General features: G+C 44.5%; 1 protein-coding gene and 1 pseudogene across 3 annotated transcripts in view; one reads left to right on the forward strand and one right to left on the reverse strand.

Moving 5' to 3' along the window:
- Positions 1-1,345: 1,345 nt before the first annotated feature.
- Positions 1,346-22,031, forward strand: part of LOC148035492 (uncharacterized) — a 161,288-nt gene continuing 140,602 nt past the window's right edge. For all 3 annotated transcript variants that reach the window (XM_087677452.1, XM_087677451.1, XM_087677453.1), the window contains exon 1: positions 1,346-1,618. In XM_087677452.1, the coding sequence (XP_087533578.1) occupies positions 1,520-1,618 (99 nt within the window). In that variant the 5' untranslated portion in view covers positions 1,346-1,519. The remainder of the gene's footprint in view (positions 1,619-22,031) is intronic.
- Positions 4,039-5,118, reverse strand: LOC148035493 (uncharacterized; annotated as a pseudogene).

Here is a 22,031-nt window from a genome sequence, read left to right on the forward strand (position 1 = left end):
CTAAGCGGAGCATTTTGTATTTCTTAGAAAGTTAATGGGCGTGGGATGAGATGATGTCTTTCCTCATCTTGTTGTACTTATGTACATTTATACTTTGTCACTTTTTCCTTATTCTCTCATTATACTAGGAGCACACTCGCCTTTAAGTGGGAGGTTGTTGGGGGTAAAGGCACATGTGCTGCCTAGCCGCGCGTGTATTAGTTACACTTACAATACCTACACCGTGTATTAGTTACCCATGCACTTGTACACTGCAGGTGACGAGTGCCTATCACTGTCACTTCATTCTTTATTATTTCAGTGATATTTGAATAAAGGGAAGGCCAATCACACATTGTGACTATTGGAGTTCCCACAAATTGTGTGCATCTCTCTTTTACTATTGCTCCTTCCACCATAGATCTTACTTCCACTTTGTGCTTTCACTTCCTTCAAACTCCACACAGACTCTTCATACTCCCCAAGGGTGTCAACCCTCTCTCCCACGCATGAAGGAGAGTTAATCGCTCAAAAAAGGTATTACTTCTCTCTCTCTCTCTCTCTCTCTCTTTATAGTAGTTGGCATGGTATTGGTAGGAGCTGTATAGGTAATGATGACTCCATACAAACTCTCTCTCTTGGTGACTCCACAACAATCCATAGCCCATGTAGACTCGCGCTAGGTGGCTTTGGTGACTCTTTCTCTCTCTCCCCCTTTTGTGACAACTCTTGGTATCTCTCTCTCTCTCTCTCTCGTCACAACTCTTGGTCTCTCTCTCTCTCTCTCTCTTTCATGACAACTCCTCTTAATAGTGCTAGTGGGGGACTAGACAAGTGATGTGTTGGCAGGAGCTCGAGAGGTGATGGCAAGAGGTGACGTGTTGGTGGGAGCTCGGTGATAGCTCCAAACACACGAGAGAGAGAGAGAGAGAGAGAGAGAGAGAGAGAGAGAGAGAGAGAGAGAGAGAGAGAGAGAGAGAGAGAGAGAGAGAGAGAGAGAGAGAGAGATATTGTAGGTTGTAGCTTCCGATTGCCAAATGAGAGGGTGAAAGAGAAGGAGAAAGCAAGATAATACAAGCTTCCGATTCTTGGATGTGAGAGAGAAAGTGAAGAAGAAAGGAAGATAATAATGATGGCGGTTGAGTTCAAAATTTAAATACTCTTCATGTTGCTACTTTACCAGGTTTATGGTATCCTCTAGACCTCTTGAAAGGTTTGAGAAATCCCAAAGGTATAGCTCAAACAATATATAGTATTGATGATGATATTGATATTTTGAGGGGCTTCACATTCCACAAAGTCCACTTCATTGTTCCTCCACGTCACTAGCCTTAATGGTCTTTTATGGCCCACGTGTCCACGACCTCCGCTGCGCTGGCTCCTAGTCACTCTGGAGGACGGTGGTGTTGCAACCTCTCGCTACAGTGGTTACTTATAATATCGTGCGTGTACCTCCGCTCCTTGTCCTCTTTACAGGAGCTTACGGGAGCAGTGTCTACGAATCAGATTCCAAAGCAAATATAGATATAGATGGTTGACGATGGAAATGGAAGCTCCTGTGCTGCTTGTCGTCCTTCTCGGCATCATCCACGGCGTCTCCTTGTCTTCGGCTGCTGCAGCAGGAAAATGTGTCTTTCCAGTAAGCCTCCCTGTTCACTCTTCTACACGATCATCAACGTCAAGTGACATTTTGAGGTCCAGTAACTGCAGAAGTAAAATCCAAATTTTCAGTATCAAGAAAATTGCAGAAGTAAAATCCAATCGTCCGAAGAGACGGTTTTGAAATCGATAAAAGATCTAGTCCATTCTAGTAATATTTTTGAGAAAACCTTAGATTTTGGCAGCGGCTGTCGAAAATGTCAAATGTTTTCTTTGGACAGTTCTCCTGCTTTCAGAGTCTATGAGACACAAGAGCCAAAATTTATTTTGCGTTGCAGCCTCCCAGCTGGCCAAACCTCCCTTAAAGGACGAAATTAGAAGCGGATCTCTAGCACAAACTGCAGAATGATGTGCCTTGTAGCATCAGCTACAAAAACTGACATCTATTGATTGTGAACTTATATGGTCTGTTTTAGAATATGAGGCCGTGGCACATGTGATTGTATTTGGGGAGGATTATGGTTACATTAGATGCTTCCTAAACTTTTGTGGAATACAACGTGGCTGCATGCATGTTTGTATTTGGAGAAGCTGCCACTCGAATGTGATGCTTTCTGGAGATCATATTAGAGGATTAGCTAAAAGAGTGGCCGTTTTTTCAAGACATTATTGTGCCGCCATATTCGAGTATGGATTGCAAGCCAACAATCGTTGACATTGTGAAGTGATGCCAAGGTTTGCATTGAGAAAATATAGAATGTATGAACATGACTAAAACACAAGAGCTCAAAGAACATAGTAAACACAAAAACACAAAACAAAAATAGAGAAGAAAGAGAACTCTGAAGTGGATGAATGAATGCATGCTATAAATGGATGAGAGAGTGTATAGATGCTCAAAGGCAAACCATGGGAATAGTTGGAGAGTGATGTCCACTAAAGATGGATCTTGAGGGTTGTAACCATGAGTTGGAGCAGGCAGGTAGCAAAATATAGCCTGTAGGAGAGTGTGTCGAACTGTTATAGACCTCCAAGAACAAGTTGATAGGAAAGAGCAGTCCTAAAGCAAAATGCAGCAGTACCAATACTGTGTGGTTAGGGCATCAACCGGGAAGATCAGCCTGATCTAGTGTCCTCATTGATGCATTGGGTTGCGTGTAGGGACTAATCAGTCCTCTTTGTATTCATCATTCTTTTGGAGTTTTGTATAGGTTTTCTTATTCCATTCTCTTCGTTCATTGCAATCTTTCTCTTTCCTTTTGACATGAGGACATGAAATTTTGATGCTTCGCTTAGCATTTGATTAAAGAGTTAATCAAATGTGCAAATGTGACTTGCACATGTGAGGTTCAAGCTAGCTATTTCACAACATGGGGCCTAGGACTGTGAGATTTCAGTTAATGTCAAAGGCAAAAGTTGTAACAAGTTATATTGGATAGGTACCAGGTGGTACTTGGTGTCAAAATTTGGCCTAGATCATTCAATTAGCCCCAAGTGTTAGTGGTGACATTGGAGAATTGACATTAATTAATTAATTAATGCTAGTTCCGGGATAATGAGTGCTCAGAGCCACTTGGGTGATAAATTGGCCTAGCCAATTTAGTTGTTGACAAAGCAGATCATTATTTTAAGCCACAAACAATTATTAAACTAATTTTCAGAATTAATATTTTGAAAATTTATTTAATAAAGTTGGAAACATTTTTGGAGAGCTGCCACTTGGTAAAACTTGCACATGCAAGTGGGAATAACGTTTTTGGAGAGAGAGAGAGAGAGAGAGAGAGAGAGAGAGAGAGAGAGAGAGAGAGAGAGAGAAGGGGGGCGGAAGGAGGGAGGGAAAGAATCTTCTTGTCATGTGCTTTCCTACTTGGCATGCTGCCCTACAAGTAGATGTAGACTTCAACTTTGGTGCCCTACCGTGCACCCAGCTTGTGCACCTCCAAGAGCATTAGCAATTGTCATGGCACCACAATGGACAGGTTTGACTGCTGCAATAGGCTTATTGTGATTGATGAGGCAGCAGCCAAATAGGTGTAGCTCACGTAGACATCGTAAGGATAATTGTATTCAATCAAGCACAAGCACTACTCTAGCTTTCATATAGACAACATAGGCCTTAGGTAATAGTGTAGGCAGCTTGGGGAATATGCACTTCTTCCAAGGTATGTGGCTATACCAACGACTGAGGAGATTGTTGTGAATGGCCACTCAGATGTGCACACAATAGCAAGAGAAATCCTGTCTAGCCTGTGGGAATTATAGGTCTACAGACCTGTGACTTTATAGAGAGAGAGAAATGAAATGATATATTAATGTCTACAAAAGGCCAAAATGACCTATGAGACCATGAGTTACAATCATGTGTATGATGGTACAATTGTCTACGCAAAGTATATAGCACAAAGCAAAATAAGAAAGGAAACTAACTATGACTATGTGTAAAACATAGAGCTCTATCTAGTAACAATGAGCTCCAAATGGTACAATCTCATGTGGGTATGGAGGGCCTAGCTCTAGCTCGAGCAATAATCCCTTGTATCCGCCTATGAAGGTGTCGTCGGTGTCTGTGTTGAGGCCTAGGATGTTTGGATCGACTAAGCTGAACGGCTCGATCAATCAGTACTTCTTGTTTGTGTGTGGACTATGGCGGTGAGAGAGGCTCTTGTGTGGACTGTGGCTGTAACTGTATTGAAGTCTTTTGAGTCTCCTTTGCAAAGAAGCCTATGAGCTGCCTTTGGAAAGGTCTCGATGTCTTGGAGCAGTTGTACTCCTGAGGCGTATGTCACGAAGCCGTCATATCTCAAGAAGAAAGAGGCCAAGGCATCGCTGATCAGTAAAATCCATGACTCTAGATAGCGGTCCAAATCCGTCTCTAAAGAGACAGTGGAAACGATCACGAACCTCATAATATGCTGGGCAGTAGTAGATATAATGCTTCTCTGTCTCTGGCTCTAATTGGCATATCTGGCATATGCGCTCCTCTGGTGGGATGGATCTATATCTGCCAGTCTCAATCTCTAGCTGATGTGAGGAGGTGAGCAACTGGCCAATAGTACATTTGATCCCATGGGAAAGGTGGGTGTCTATGTATCTTGGGCGAACAATAAATCCATCATCTGTAGTATGAAGGAAATGCTCGCGGTAGAAAGCCATCTTTGTCCCTAGCTCCTGCCTTGGCATCAACCATGTCTGCCTGATATCCAACTAGGTAAGATCCATCCTGATGATCTTGTGAATCTCTAATCTACTCAGATCAAGAGATGGTGCATCAAGGGAGTACTGGAAGGGGGGTTACTTGTCCATGCTAAAGCCATGCAGCTCAAACCATGCTGACATCTGTGCATACCAACATGAAGTATCACCCTCTTTGGCAAGCTACCTGGAGGACTCAAGGGCCAATCGTGCATATCTGTGTCTTCGTAAGTCCCATAGGCTACGTATGTATGCAACCGATTGGGTAAGGGCCTCTACCACAATCGATGTAGCTGCTAGCTCGGCTCTAATGATCTCACGTGGCACTGAGGCCTTACATCTGATCATCCTGGATATCATGGACACTAGGGGTTTCTCCATCGACCTCCATCCGTCATAAGTGCGCCCTGATCTGCTACGGTGGTCAAGATTGGCCCCCATATCTGTACTCCATAAAGTAGTGTGGATGTGATCAATGTATCGAAGAGCCATAGCTTGGTGCGGGGTTCTTGGAATTGCACCTGAGCACATCCTCTCCAAACCACCTAGTGTTGTGTATCCACGAGTCAGTCTAGTGTCTGCTGCCTCTCGCATAGAAAAGGTGGGCCCTGTGAATAAGACTCCTAGGTATGTATAAGAATCCACATACTCTAGCTCCTTAGATTCATATGTGAATTTAGGTGTTGAGAGAGAGAGAGAGAGAGAGAGAGAGAGAGAGAGAGAGAGAGAGAGAGAGAGAGAGAGAGAGAGAGAGAGAGAGAGAGAGAGAGAGAGAGAGAGAGAGAGAGAGAGAGAGAGAGAGAGAGAGAGAGAGAGAGAGAGAGAGAGAGAGAGAGAGAGAGAGAGAGAGAGAGAGAGAGAGAGAGAGAGAGAGAGAGAGAGCTGCTGCCATGGTGGACGATGCAATACGCAGAGATAGGCTGAGAGAGAGAGAGAGAGAGAGAGCGAGAGAGAGGGGGGCGTCGTCATCGCCTGACTTGTCGTCGTCATCCGCCCTCACGTCGTCGTCGTCTGATCATCGCCGCTTGCAAACGCCTTCTGCTCGTCGCCTGCAGGCCCGTCGCCTGCCCTTGATGCCCTGTCCACGGCCGCTGAGTCCCCTGCCCTGCGTTCGGACGGCCCATCGCCTGCATCCCTCACCCTCTTGAGCTGCGACCTCTGCGCCGGCTTCTCGCCCCTTTGCCCTGTCAGTTAGGGTTTCAGCTGACGACGACCCTTGCCCTGCGCCCTAGACTGTCCCGCTCTGCCGTCAACTGCCAGGCATTTGTTTCGCCCTTCTGCCCCTGCACTGTTAGGGTTGTGCCTTGCCATAAGGGTTCTTGGGACAGGCCGCGACTGAGGCTGACAGGTAAAGCTCCGCTTTCATCGGCTGTCCTTGCAGAGTACGCCCCTGGACAACGCCTCTGTACAGAAAAGAGGGAGAGAGAGAGGGAGAGGCCTGCGTGTCTTTGCTTCCCGCGAGTTCTTCACTCGCCGACATACGTACTGATACAATATGGCTGGCTTGGATCTGGCTTTCATAGACCAAACGGTGGCAGCGCTTGGTCCGAATTCTGACCTTGAGGAACCAGAGGACATGGTTTCGTGCACAGAGGAGATGCCCCCTGCTCCTGAGCTCCAGCCAGCGGGCAAACGCACCAAGCATACTTTGGCAGGGACAATGGATCACCAGGATCGTTCCTATGCTCAGGTTGCTTCTGATTCTGTGGACTCCCAGGAGGTTGATTGGGAGCACTTGCTGGAGTTTGCCAACACTTTGCTGGGCGATTATGTTCAACATAATCAGGAAGTCTTTTCGGACTCTGCAAAACGGAAGATGTTTTGGAAGCCACTGTGGATCCGAAACATGTCTTGCGCTCCTTTTCAGTGTTTTATGAATGTGCTGTGATACTTTTCTTCACTGGTAGGATCCCACTGCTTTCCCGTATTCGCCAGTGGTTGCACAGTCTGCTACAAGGGGAATGTGTTGAAGAGATCTTTGTTGGCCCCCGGGGTTTTTTTGAGGTGCTGTTGAAATCAGAGACACACTGTGCTGCTCTCCTGTCTAAACTACCATTGTTCGTGGATCGCCGCCTGGTCCATGTGGTGCCATGGCGCCCAATGGCAGATTTTCAGCGTCTGCTGCAACGTGAATGCCCTGTGTGGGTTGAAGTGGAAAACTGTCCGGCTGTTTATTGGCCACTGTTAAAAGATGCCATGGCCGTTGTGGGCACTGTTTTGGTCCCCCCAAGCCTAAGGGCCATGAATCGCAACCGCCTGTGTATGTTATGGGACACTGCTCGGAAAAGGCCTGCTTGGTTATGTATTAACTGCTCTGGCATGCATCCTTTACATTTTCGTTTGAAATGGGGCAACTTTGCAGGACATTGCTTTTCATGTGGAAAATTGGGGTATTTTATGGCTGAATGCCCAGAGAAGCAACACACTTCAGATGCCGAGCATGTTGCGCAGCCCATAGAAGATATGGTGTGCGATGCGCCGTTGCAGGATGCCACCCAGCCACCCAAAGTTTTGAATAAAGGTAAACAACAGGTCTCGGGTTTAGATTCTAGTGGCAACGACTGGGTAGATGTACGTGCGAAAAAAGGCAACAGGCTTGTTACTGGCATGATGGATACTGGGTCTGTTGCCCCACCAGATTCTATGCGTACGTATATGCGCAGGAAAGAAATGATGTCTTCAGAGCACTCTGCTCCTGCTATGGTTTCCCTTGCTCCCCGTCAACAGCTAGCTAGGAGAGTATCTTCGGATGGTCCAAAGGGTCCACCTACTAAGCTGGCTTTTGATACTCGAGGTAATGTCATTACCCCATGGGATCGTTGTTATCCCCGTTCCATCCCCAAGACAATGGATATGCCATCCACTTCCAAATCTGGTTGTCAGAACTCCTTTGCCGTGTTAGTTGATTTCTTGGATGAGGGTGTCCTAGACATTCTCGCAGAAAAGGTCGCATCGAGGCAAGCTGTGCCTCGTACCTGATTTTCTTTTGAATCCACATGAAGATAGCCACGTGGAATGTGCGAGGAATTTGTTCTCGCCACAAGCAACATGCCATGTGGACAATATTGCATGAGAATCAGTGGGATGTCTTGTGTGCTGTTGAGCACAAGAGTCACGGTGAAGCAGGTAAAGTTGTGGATTGCCATGGCTTTCGTTTGTTCTATGCAGGGACACATGCGAGACAGTATTCTGGTGTACTTATGATTGTACATCAAAAATATCAGCCGGTTCTTATCAAGAATGATGTACATGGCCGCTTTGTGGTAATTGAAATTTTATTCGAAGGAGAGATCTTATGGTTACTTGGCCTCTATGCTCCGAATGATCCCTTATCTCGCCGAGAGCTTTGGCATACCTTGCAGACTTCCTTGTCCCTTGGCAGACGGAGTTTTTTGATGGGGGATTTTAATGTGTGTTGATTCTTCACAGTCCACATTAGAGTAGTCGGTAATGGATGCGCTGGAAAGACGTATGTGGCAAGAGTTGGCTTTTTCCGTTCTTAAGCAAGATCTCTGGTCTTGGCTGCATCCTTCTTCTACAGGGTTTACCTTCTATTCTGCCCAGTATGCCACAACATGGTCGCGGTTAGACTGCATATACATCATGCAGAATGATGATTTTAATGTGTGTTGATTCTTCACAGTCCACATTAGAGTAGTCGGTAATGGATGCGCTGGAAAGACGTATGTGGCAAGAGTTGGCTTTTTCCGTTCTTAAGCAAGATCTCTGGTCTTGGCTGCATCCTTCTTCTACAGGGTTTACCTTCTATTCTGCCCAGTATGCCACAACATGGTCGCGGTTAGACTGCATATACATCATGCAGAATGATGATTTCCTTCCTGAGATGCTCGAAATGAAAGTGTTACAACAATATGCCTTCTCAGATCATTTCCCTCTGCAGCTTGAGCTCCTTGCACAACCCATTGCACCTTTCAAGCAATTTCTGGATAGACTCCCTTTGCGGTTCAACTCGTCTTATTTGAAGCATGCACTCTTTCAGGGCTATATGCAGCAATTGATTGATCGATTCTTATTGGATTTCTCATCTCAGGGCACTGCTTCGTTTGAACGATTGCTCTCTAATGTGCAGCGGGTTGCTCAGCAGTATGGGATCCATCATGCCTCTCTTTGTCGGCGGCGCCAACAGGCAGCGGAGGAACTGCTGGCTCTGGTTCGCTCTTTGCTGGTGGACACTCCAGATGATGCATTTCTGCTGCTGGCAACACGTCTGGTTGATCTTATTAAAGAGTTTCAGTTGAAATCTTATCAGCAGGTCAAATTGCAACATCTGACGGAGACTTTGCAAGATAGTGCGTGTCAGACCCATAAGTTCTTTCGAGGTGTCCATGCCTCTCCTGCTCGAGAGAATATGACTAGGCTCCAGGATGCAGAAGGTCAAATGGTTCTTGATCCGCAGACAATTGTGAATATGTGTAGAAATTATTTCCTCGACCTTCTTGGTTCTACTTCTCCTCCTTCAGGCCAAATTGCTCATGCTCGCTCAGTTTTTTATGATCTGGTCCGCAATCTGGTTCCTTGGGACATGCAATCTACTCTGGAGGCAGATATTTGTGAGTCGGAGGTTATGGATGTTCTGTTACATTTGCCGAAGGATAAAAGTCCTGGCTGGGGTGGTCTCACCAATGAGTTCTTTGAGTTTTTTGCCACCCAGCTCGCGAAACCTTTGATGGCTTTGTTTCAGCGGGTATGGGAAACGGGGATCATGCCTTCCTCTTGGAAAGGTCTTATTAAACTGCTTCCAAAAGTTCCTTCGCCTTCCATGTTGAAGCAGTGGCGCCCAATTTCTTTGATGGGTTCTATGTATGAAATCTTTTCCAAAGTTATGGCGAATCGCCTCCATAAGCATCTTCCTGCCATTGTGCATCCTCTCCAATATGGTTTCATTAAGGGTAGAAACATTTTGCACAATGTATTAAATGCGCAACTAGCGATTGATTATGCAAGGCATTCAAATCAGGAGGTCGTACTGGTTCAATTGGACCTGGAAAAGGCTTTTGATTATCTGGACTGGTCTTTCATTGTAGAACTTATGTCTGCTATGGGCTTTGGTGCCCAGATGTCTCGTCTGATCTTCACTATTAATGTTGCAGCGTCTTCGCGAGTCATGTTGAATGGAGGCGTTACCAAGCCAATTGTCCTTGCCCGCTCTGTCAGATAGGGGTGCCCTTTGAGTCCTCTCTTCTTTGCCCTTGCGACTCATCCAGTTCTTTCGATGTTATCTCATATGGTAGCCTCTTCTTAGTTGGCTGGATTGTTGCTTCCCTCTGGACAGCACTTCATTGGTCAATCCTTGGCTGATGACAGTTTTATGATTCTGCGTGCGGACAAAGATAACCTTCACAAGGCATTAGATGTTTGGGCTCGCTTTGGTCAGGCTTCTGGTCTTCGCATCAACGCTTTGAAATCGGCCATTCTCAGTTGCACGGAGTCGGATTTGTAGTCACTGGACTGGCAAGGAATGGTTGTCCCCCGTGGCTCCATTGTCAGGCATCTTGGGTACCCTTTGGGTGTTGATGTTCCCCCAAAGCAGCTACTACAGTGGATCTCACAGAAACTGGCGGCTAAGTTTCTGTATTGGAAGTCTCAAGCCTGGCCCTTCCATGTTCGCCTAAAAAAAGCCCAGACAATTATGTTGCCAATGCTTACATATTTCTTGCCATTGCTACCCTGGACTACTACTACACTGAATGATCTTACTAAGTCTATTCGTTTCATGTTATGGAAGGAGGATTCCTTGCATGCAGGTATTTCTTGGGTTTCTTGGTCGCATGCGTGCACCCCAAAACGCATGGGTGGAGGGGCTATTTTAGATGCCCAGACTCATATGCTGGCACTCCACTGGTCTCTTTTTCGCGCCATGTGCTCGGATTATCATCCTTGGGTCATCATAGCCCATTATTTTCTTGAGGATCACGGGCTTCTACATGGTAATACCCAAATTCGCAGTTCCTGGTGGCATGTTCTTAATGCCGATTCTCGGTTCTCCAGTTCTTCCTCATCTCTGCTTGCCCATTTGATGTGTTCCTGGAGATTGGTCCTCCGGAAGTCTCAGTGGCATCCAGGGGAGGATCGCTTAGCCACTAACTCTTTTCAATTGGAACTGTTGGCAGTCTCGCAGTTAATTTCGTGGGACGGTAAACTTGAGCTTCGACCACAATTCAACCGCATAGCACGTTTGGGCTTAACCTCGGTTGCGGATGCCACCCTTGCCAGTCGCAATGTGTTGATGTCGTTTCGTACAGCCAGGAGGCTTTTCAGGATCCCTCGTGGATACAGGTATTTATGGGAACAGCTTTTGATGGTGCTTCAGAGCAGACAACCCTTTCCTGCCCTTGCTACGGATCGTCCCTGGCAGGACTGGGACTTTGCAGGCAGACTGACTTTAGAAAAGGCTTCAGCTAACCAGGTGTATCATCTTCTGATTTAGGATCATCGATGGCTGGTTACTAAAGCTAATACTCTATGGGGATTGCATAAATCCCGGTCATGGTGGAGGGTAACTGTGATGGAGGGCTGGTTAAATAAGACACCATTCAAATATAAGGTCTTTCTTTGGAGGGTGATGATTGGTGGTCTTCCGCTTGCTTCAGCTCTTTCCAAGTGCCGAATCTCCACCGGCAACTGTTTCTTTTGCACCACCACTGTGGAATCCGCCCGTCATCGTTTTATTTCTTGCCCCCTTGCTCAGAAAATCTGGTCATTCTTGTCAGCTGTCTGGCGAGCTGTGGTTGGCTTCTCGCTACGCCCGTTTGATTGGGTTTTTGCGCAGCCCAAATATCACTCACCGACATAGCCACATATGAAGATCTTGTTTCACTTTCTTCGATATTGGGGCTGTTGGCACAACTGGACCATTCGGAATGCTTTCCTTTTTGATTCCGCTTATAATGTTCAGCGGTATATTGCTAGGCTTAAAGGTCTCTTGTATTGGCAGATAGATCTTCTCCGGCACTCTGACATACTTTCTCGGGAGGACTTACGTCCCTGGCATATGGCAATTTCCTCAGCGCCTTTGCCATGATTTTGTAACCCCTTGGCCGTCTGGTTCTTGTAAAGAGTCAATGTGTACACACAATGGGGTAGAGCCATCGTGTATCTTGTAATCATGTAAACTTTTTCGTAATTAATACAATTACCTTTTACGAAAAAAAAAGAGAGAGAGAGAGAGAGATTGCATGGAATATTTTTGCTATTGCATCAAGACTTCATATTAACACTCAGAAATCTACACTGCTTTCTTGCACGGAGAATGATTTGCAAGCCTTGGTTTGACATGGAATTGTGATTTCTAAGGGAAACATAACTAGACATTTGGGCTATCCTATTGGTGTGGATGTAGCTCCCATTGCTGGATTGGATGTCATCCTGTATTCATGATCGGCTCATGTATTGGAAGTCTCAAGGCTGGCCTCTTCATGTGCGACTTATTGTTGCTCAATGTTAGCATGGAATTGTGATTTCTAAGGGAAACATAACTAGACATTTGGGCTATCCTATTGGTGTGGATATAGCTCCCCGTACATTGCTGGATTGGATGTCTTCCTGTATTCATGATCGGTTCATGTACTGGAAGTCTCAATGCTAGCCTCTTCATGTGCGACTTCTTGTTGCTCAATGCATCATGATCAGCATGAGCTCGTTTTTCTTGTCTCTTCTTCTTTGGACCCAAGAAGTCTCTTCTGGAATTGGTTCAACCTATCCAATTCATTTTGTGAAAAAAGAAAGGGAATCACATGGGCTAGGAGCGGATTTCATAGCATATTACTACTCCTAAAAGGATGGGGGAGCAGCTTTTTTGGATGCTAACTTGCATATGATAGCCTTGAGGCCATCACTTTTATAGGCATTATGTACAAAGAGTCATCCCTAGTCAGATATTGCAAAACTTTTCATAGAAAAGACTGGAATCTCTCATGGCAGCATGGTTATTCATGCTTCTTGGTGGCATGTGCTTAATTCCACAAGACGTGTAAAGGTCTCTCAGTCTTTTCTCCTTTCTCATTTGATCGCCTCCTCTTGGCAGGCAATGTTACGTTTTGCAGTTTGGTGCCCTCCTAATTCTCATAAGGATAAGAATTTGTTGCAAGGTGAAGTGCTGGCTACTTCGAGGTTGTTGGATTGGCCTCATCAAGATTTGCACAGAGATACGTTTAATCGATGGCTCGTTTGGGGTTGCAGACAGTCCTTGATGGTGTCATTCCTGGACATGCTCATCTTTATTCTTTTCGGCGTATCCGTTAGCACTTTCAGGTACCTCGTGATTATCATGACATTTGGTTGTCTATACAGGATATGCTTTTGAGGTTCTCCCTTTTGCCAGTATTACAACCGTTCTCTCCCTGGTGTGATTGGAAGTTTGTGATTCCTGATGATTTTGAGAAAAGGTCAGCTAACCAGATTTATCTTCAAATGTTGGAGGCCAAGAGATGGGTCACGGAAAGGGCTAATAAAGTATGGCATACTCGGGATAGCAAAAGGGAGTGGTAGGAAAGATTCATCCAACTTTGGAAGCCTAAGGTTTCGAATTAGGATAAAGTGTTCATGTGGAGGCTACTTATTGGGGGTCTTCCAACTGGCGATGTGCTGCTGCAAGATCTCTGTTGGTCGTTGTGTATTCTGTACTACATGCGATGAAACAATGCTTCATCTTTTTGTCTCTTGCCCTGTTGCTAGACAACTTTGGAGTTTTGTTTCCCGTGTGTGGTCCACGACAACTCAGCACCAGATATCAGTTCGTTCGTGGATTATGGGAAAGATGATTTTCTCGTCTTCTTTGCATTCAAATTATTCATGCCTTTTTCATTTGCTTAGATGGACAGCCCTGTGGCATATTGGCGTACTCCGAATGCCTTCATTTTTGATTTAGTATTGGGTATCCATGGTCATGTGGCCATGTTCGTGGTTTAGTATTATGGTAGATCTCTTGTATGGTCTCAGCAGATCTGGTTCTTCTTGACATTGCTGGTCCTTGGCTGAATATTGTTCGCACCACTCCAGCTGTCCTTTTTGAGTGACATTTCTGTGTTAAGAGTCGCGGTAGACTTTTAATTGTATCTGTACTTTTTTCTTTGCTGACCTGATGGTTTGATGTATAAATGTGAGACTTGTATCCTTTCTGTTTGGTTGGCCTGAAGGTTGGATGTAAATATTCCAATATTAATATACACTTATTCACGGAGAGAGAGAGAGAGAGAGAGAGAGAGAGAGAGAGAGAGAGAGAGAGAGAGAGAGAATGGACGGCCTTGATACTGCATTTATTGATCAAAGAGTAGTACTCATTGGTCCGAACTCGGAGGTTGATGAAGAAGAGGAAATGGTCCCCTGCATGGAAGAGATGGGCCCCTGTTCTGATAACCAGCCAATTGGCAAGCGTCCCAAGAATGCTTTGGAAGAAGCTATGGGTTGCATGAAGGCTCCTACCTTGATGCATACTCTTGTCCACTCTTATGCACAAGTGGCCACTACTTCTGATGAATCCCAAGAGTTGGATTGGGATCACCTACTTGAATTTGTGAACACATTGTTGGATGACTATGTTTACGAAAATCTTTCACACACTTCTGCAAGGTTGAGAAGGATATCATGGATAACTATTGTGGATACAAAGGCAATGATGTGTTCATTTTTTGGATTTTATGAGAAGGGTATCATCTTGTTTTTTTACAGGTAAAATTTTGATGCTTGCTAGAATCCATCAATGGTTGTCTTCCTTGATGTAGGCTGACCGTGTTGATGAAATCTTGGTAGGCCCTAGGGGCTTTTATGAAGTGTTGTTGCATTCTCCTCAGATGTGGGATGCTCTATTGGTAAAGTTGCCTTTGTTCTTTGATTGTCGCTTGGTTCATGTTGTGCCTTGGAGGCCTTTGACGAATTTCCAAGCATGAATGTGATACATATGTCAATTATTCCATGTTAATAGACCAATGGCCCTATGGATGCAGCGAGTGTCAAAGGCAAAAGTTGTAATAAGTTATGCTTGATAGGTACTAGGTGGTACTTGGTGCCAGATTAGGGCCTAGACCAATTTATTGGCCACTAATGTCAGTGGTGATATTAGAGGCTAGGCATTAATTAATTAATTAATGTCAGTCTAAGGGTCAATAACTACCCAAGGATACTTGGAATACAAATTGGCATAATCAATCTAATTATTGGTTGGTGAAATTAATTATTAGAGCACTACGATAATTATTAAATTAATTAAAAATTAATATTTTGAAAATGAATTTTATAAGGTGGATGATGCTGGAAAATAAGACTAGAAGGTTGCCACTTGGTAGATGTGATTTGCAGCTGCCAAGGTTTAGCCCTATAGCATGTGACATTGGTTTGAAACCCTAAATGAGTAGGTAACAGCAACCCAAGGCCCTTTTGGTGCAGATGACAGCATATAGGAGGGGACAATAGTCTTTTTGGTGGTCCTAAGTTGTAGGTGACAACTTTCATGGTTGTTTGAGCGAGGCAAGAATAGCTTTTTAGCGTTTCTTATGATGAAACTCTGAAATTTCTCTCTCTCTATAGCATTCTCTCTCATCCCCTAACCATCTCTTAAGTTATCTCAGTATTTTCCAGAAGTCTTAGGTATGAGAGGAAGAGATTTTAGTCAATCTCCATTGTAAACTTTAATTTATAGCAGAAATTAGGGTTTGACAGCCACCTCAGGATGTGTGCTTAAAATTGAGGGCCTAGGACTTGAATTTTAGCAGTCGCAATTGAAGAATTTCAGGGAGATTCGAGAGGCCAGCCAACCAATATCTAATTTGGAGCTGAATTTCTCTTTCAAGGAGCAGGGTGAAGGCAAATCCCTAAGCAAAACAAGGGGTAAATTGGTTTGGAGGCTTGCTGGTTGGTTTTGATAGCATGTCTCTCGAAGGAGTGGATTGATGAGGAGGCTATACCTAACGGCCATTGTCTCTTGGTGGAATGAACTATAGAACTAATGGTTAGGAAAGTCATTGCACTTGAAAAATGGTGGGGGAAATCTCCGTAGCACATTGCAACGGTCTCCAGGAGGGATTTTTGGCGCTTGGGTTGTGGCCTTGAAGGGTGAGGTGGTACAACAATGTTGGGAGGAAGAGCATACTCTTGAGTGGGGTAGGGAGCAAACGTGTAAAGGAAGGGTGGGAGGGAGAAGAAAATAAGAGTTTCTCATGACGATGCAGCAGAAATAAGGGAAATCTGAAGATGATGCCGAACCTGCAATGTTTGTTTGTCTTCTTCGATGAAGAGGATCTTTAGCTCTATCGAGGAGAAACACAGAGTGTACGGCAAACATTGAGAGAAGAAAAAATTAGAAACTTAGAAGAAGAAGAGTGAAGAAGATGATAAATGATGAATCACTGAATCTTGCTGAATGAATGAAGCTAATATAATGGAGTAAAAGCTCAAAAACGACTGCATTGTCGTGATTGATTAGGTGGTAGTATGTGAAGAGAACTTGCATTGTGAAGGGAGCAAAATGTAGTCCTTGAGACAGGGAGTAAAGGAGACCATGAACTGCAATGTCCTCGTAGGGTGTGAGCAGTAGTGGAGAGGTTGGAGAGAGGAGAGAAGAATGTGAGATGAATGGATGACCACGAGTGAGAGTGTGTTAAATGAAGAGAGTCAGTGCCATATTTATGGCACAGACTGCCTTGAGTGGTGCCCTAGTAAGTGGGTACTCAACCCTTTTTGGGGCTATTTTGTGTGAAATCAAAAGGAATGAATGAAAAGAAATGTATTGAATGACTTGGTTTTTCAATAATTGTGGTTATAGAGGAGGCTTCCATCTTGTTATGGTGGCCATGATGAGGCATTTGCAGCTTTGGAGAGGTGTGATAGGAAGAAGTTGAAGGCCTAGAGCTATCACTATGGTAAGAAGGGACATTTACACAAGGATTGTACGGAGTTAGTGGCTTTGAGGAAGAAGGAGAAGAAGAAGCGGGATACTGACTCTTTTGATGAGTTCTCCTCATCCTCCTTTGACTTTGACTCGGATTCTCTAGCCAAGGTGAAGACCAAGGCACGAAAGGGGTTGGCTGGCCCTCTTGCTACTTTCTAGTGTAGGTGATATGGTCATCCATGGCAACTCTCCAGTGCAAGAGAAGGAGTGTGAGAGGGTGTTGAGGTGGGATAGGTGAGTGTCATCTATACAAATATATAAGTACAAAGGATCCAGAGAGGGACTTTCCTTCCACATCGATTGAAGTCTGGCAATTTAGAAATCCTAGAGTTGGGATTGATATCTAGGTTCATGATGGGATGTTCCTCGGCAGAGAGCGGGATTGGCTCCTAGTTTAAGCTCACATGAGGAGATACTTTGGTAGTCTGGCCAAAGGTTGGGAATCCATGCTTACGTATCAGTTCATCCATGATGTGAGAGAGGGTGTTAATAAATTATTTAGCTCATGAGTGAGTCTGTGCATGTGTATTTTTGGGCTGGGCACATTAGATTATTTTAGGTGTTTTCTTGGTGATTATTTTTGAGTATTTTGGCATTACATCATGGCTGACCAACATTATTGGCATTATTTTATGTCTATTTATTCAGGCTCCCTCCTCTTCAATCATTATCATTCACTTGTAGACTTCTAGTGCAGAATTTGTTGGAGAGAGGGAGCCGATGCCAGTGCCCACATAGTGAGTGACTCACTATTGTATGCGACTACGGATTCCATTTTCCAAGCATATCTTTGAATTCTCTCTTTGCAATGTATCTTTGTTTTCTTTCTTTTTTTTTTTTTTTTCTCATGTTGTGCAATCTATTATTGTAGTCTTCTATGCTTCCATTGCTGCACCCACTTTTGACACCCAAGGTGTCCCATCCCAATGCAACCAAGGCTGCATGTCAGGTGCCCAATGACCCACCAAGACTATAGAGGTGATGGTTATCTTCACAAAGGGGGGCCCCAAAGGGTTACCCTAGAGAGGCCAAGGCACAAAGGGTGATCATTGGCTGCCAAGTGGCCTATGAGGACCTGCAAAGGTAATGGAGTCCTTTGAACTTGTTTTTGGGAGATCCTTTTGAGCCTTTTAAGTATTTGTGCCCTTGGAGGAAAGAATAAGGCATGGCCAGATCCAACGCACCACAAAATAAACAAGCTATCTTGATCACTCGTGGGAGTTGCTGAAGAAGAAAAGGGTATGGGACGTATGGGTGTAGGGCTGCCATAGAGACTGCTTAGGGAGATTGCCACGCGAGCTGCCATGAATATGGTATTTCCAAAGTTGACCACTCTCTTATTGAAAAGGGATAAATATGCATAGATGTATGTTTACAAGAACAAAATGCCGATGCATGGGGTTATGCAAAGACCAATGCAATAGGTCATGCTCAAGCAAAATATGATGCAATGGTGCCACTTGGACAATGTCCTCATAGGGAATTTTTTCACTTGTCCAAGTGTCCTTCCACAATCATGATCATCCAGATGCTATGGATAATGATACAAAGTACAAGTGCCATTGAAGCAAAAGTAACAAAAAATCCTATAAGCACCAAGAGAAGAAGCCTCCCCTCTCACCATCAGACTGTGGAAGGGAGAGCTAAGGGGGAACCCCTCCCCATCATGTTGAAGTAAAAGAAGAGGGAGCATCCATGCCAATCCTGGGTAGCAAAGTACTTAAGAGTTGGCTCGGTCAACATCTCTGCAAAGCTGTTTGATGATGGCATAGACTCTAGAAGGATGGTGCAACTTACTCTTTGGTGAAATGGTAATACCTGAGAGAAGAGCAAGCATTCTCTCAATAAAAGTATGTAAGTATGCTCTTCCTCATATCGGTGGTGGTACTCTATCCCCTTCAACATTGGCACGATGGGGAGAGGGAATCCCCATAGCTTTTCCTTCCACCATCCAATGGTGGGGGGGGGGGGGGTGTGCGGGGGGGGGGCGCTACTTCTCTTGGTGCTTATATCATTTTTGGTATTCTTACTTCATATCCATGTATACTTCATATCCATATCCATATCCATAATGTAAGCAAAATGTTTTGCCGAGTGAGTACTTGAACTCAATGCATGTGTGGAGGGCCTTGAGCAAGTTGATGTCACTTTGGAGAATGGACTGCTTAGTTACTGCTTTCAATTACTTTGATCCTTGGAGATGCCCTAGACTTTGCCAAAGGAAGCTTGTGCTTGATAAAGCAATTATGTCACCTTGTTAAAATGATGGCTTATCCTTAAAGATGCTTGAAATCTCCTTGTTGAGATGTTTGCATTGTTGCCCATGAGTCTGAGCCGGGCATGGCTAGGTATTTTAGGCATTTTTCTATGGTCATGATGATGCTTATTTTGGCATTTTGTTCTGGCCGACCTGATGCATTATTTGTATTCTTTTTGGCCTATTTATTTAGGCTCTTGCTCCGTAGTCATATCAATCATCACCACAGGTTTTGTTGGAGAGAGGGAGCCAGTGCCAGTGCCTTCAATCTAGTGACTCATTGTTGCACGCTTCATTCCTGTGTTGGTTTTATTGATTCCATTTCTGGAGCATTCTTCTGAGTACTCTTCTTTGCAATGTTCTTTTGTTCTTCTGCGTTTTTCTCCTGTCCTTGTGTTCAGCAGTTTATTACAGCATCTGTTTATGCTTCCATTGCTGGATCCACTTCTGACATGGTATCAAATTTCAGAATTAGGGTTCCTGCTGCTGTTTCCTATTGTTTCAGGTCTGAGTTTTGGCTTTTCTGCAGCCGATTGGACCTGTTCTTGATTGCTCCAACTGATTTCCAGCCTGGGTGTCCATCTTTTGCTCATTTTTGGCCTTGTTTCTGATCTTTTTCTTAGCATTTTGCAATTTGTTATATGCGTTTTGGGGACAGCAGACTGAGGCAACCTGTTTTTATGCAGGATGACTGCATTTATTGTAGTTACTGACTGCATTTTGACTTCAGCCTTTGCATTTTTGCTACTTGTGCTTGTGGGCTAGGCGACAGTGTATCGGGCTAATTTTTGCTGTGTTTGGTCCATATTTTCCCTTTATCCATTGCTTGTGAATTCTGTTGCATAGTCTATGCTCTTGGTTTGGCTATACTCTCTCTCTCTCTCCTCCTCTTCTTTTCTCTCTTTTCTTTTCCTATCCTCTCTAGATGGTTTTCCCTTATTGTTTCACTGATGACAAATTACATGGCCTTGATTATCTCACATTGAATGCTGTTTGTGCAAAAGCGGTTATGGTATGTGGTGTTTGGAGTTTTTGAGCATCCTACATGTCCTACTCTTCTAGTTGAATTCGTTGAGGACAACTATGAAGAAGCCCTGCTCACACGGGATAACGATAATGCTCGTGCGTATTGTACTCTTCTTCGTTGTATCTCCAAAGAAGTCATTGCGGCGGTCACCTCCTGCAAGATTGCATTGGAGATTCGGGCAAAGCTTTAGATATTGTATGAGGAACCTTTGCCTATGCATGCGGTCACTCTTTATTAATAGCTCTTGCAGATGAAGTTCGAGCTTTAGGATACTATTCAGTCTTTCTTACTTCGTGTCACATAGGTACAAGACCAACTTCGACACATGTAGTCTGCCTTTCTAGAGGCTCATCTTGTGGGGACTTTGCTCTACAAGCTCACTTCGGGGTCTAATGGCAAGGTCAATGCTTTGAGGGCTCAAATGTCATCGACACCTGTTAGTTTTCTGCAGATGTCCTTGATGCTAGTTGAGCACGAGATATCTTTGTGGTTATAGGGGTGGCTTCCATCATAGTTTGGTGGATCTAGTGAGGCCTTTACAGCTTTAGAGAGTGGTGATAGGAATAATCAGTCAAAGATCCAGTGTTATCATTGTGGTAAGAAGGGACATTTGTGCAAGGATTGCAAAGAGTTCGTGGCTTCAAGGAAGAAAAAGAAGAAGAAGAAGTAGGATACGGACTCCTCCATTGGTGGTGCTTCTACTTTCTAGTGTAGGTGATGTGGTCATTCCTCATGACTCTCTAGTGCTAGCGAGAGAGTGTGAGAGGGTGATGAGGTGAGGTAGGTGAGCCTCATCCATACAAGTATAGCAGTACCCTACTAAAATATGCACCACCTATGGATATTGCGCAGCAAGTATCCAAGTTTTGCCATGGCCTAAAGACTCCTCTAAACCATTCTCTTGAAGTAATGCATCCAACGGACTTGCAAGATGCGTTACTTTGAGCAAAGCCAATCGTCCAAGAACTTAATTTGGGCAATTGTGATAAGAATGATTCCCGAGATCAGGGTAAGAGATGCCATACATGTAGAGAGATAGGGCACATCCGTAGGAGATGTCCCTACTATCAATGCTTCCATTGTAATGAGCTAGGACACATCCAAGAAGACTGCCCTGACCTAAGTCTAGAAGACATTGAGCCTCCAAGAAAACCAAGCTACAAAGGCACAGTCTATGGATATATAGAGGAATCAGATGAAGAAGAAAACCTAGAACCCACTACACCCCTTCAGGATGATTAGAAACCCTAGGCCTAGGCATTGTGGAGAAGAATGAGGAGAAAGGAGGAGAGGAAGAGGAAGAGGGATTTTGGAAAAGGAGAGGGTGTAATATGTATGAATGAAACTTGAAAGTGAGAGAGAGGGAGAGGGATAGAGAGGAAGAGAAAGAGGGGGAGGGAGAGGGAGAGGGGTAGGGAGAAGAGAGGAAGAGAAGGTGACAAAGGGACAAGGAGAGGGAGAGAAAGAACAAGAAGAGGCAGAGGGATAGGGATAGGAGGAAGAGAAGGCGAGAGAAAGGGAGAGGGATAGTAGGGTGATTGAAAGTTGAGCTCAAGAGAGGGAGATTGACAAAGATGGAGGCTGATTTGTGCGGTGAGATGGGATTGCCCTTTTATAAGGGTTGAGGTAAGGGATAAGAGAAGAGGAAGAACTATGAAAGAGGGAGAAGTGTGAAAGAAGAGAAGTTTGAATGTGTAACAAGCCAAAAAAAAGGGAAAAATTTCAAAAAAGTGTATTAATGGACATTTCAAATAGTCTTTTTTTTGGTACAGGATGAACGTGCACAAACCATACTGTACCGTACGAAATGTGTTAGAGATCATAGCCTGTTTAGAGGGCAGGCCTGCACAGTTGGACCAGCAGGCTGCTGCACAGTCGGACTGTGCAGTCGGACTGCCACGTGGCAGTCCGACTGCCTGCAGCCGATTTATTCCAGGCTGCGCCCTATTTCTGGCGCCCCAGTTCGTGGCTGTTTTCGACTATTTATAGTCGACGTCTCCAACAGTCTGGCCATTCTTCTCTGTCGCAGATTACAGACCGGTGCCGTGCAGATTTCTGTCTCTGTTTACAGATTT

This window comes from Lygodium microphyllum, chromosome 5 (genome assembly GCF_053477565.2).
Source record: "Lygodium microphyllum isolate KBCC chromosome 5, Lygodium_microphyllum_v1.1.10, whole genome shotgun sequence".
Lineage (NCBI taxonomy): Eukaryota > Viridiplantae > Streptophyta > Polypodiopsida > Schizaeales > Lygodiaceae > Lygodium > Lygodium microphyllum.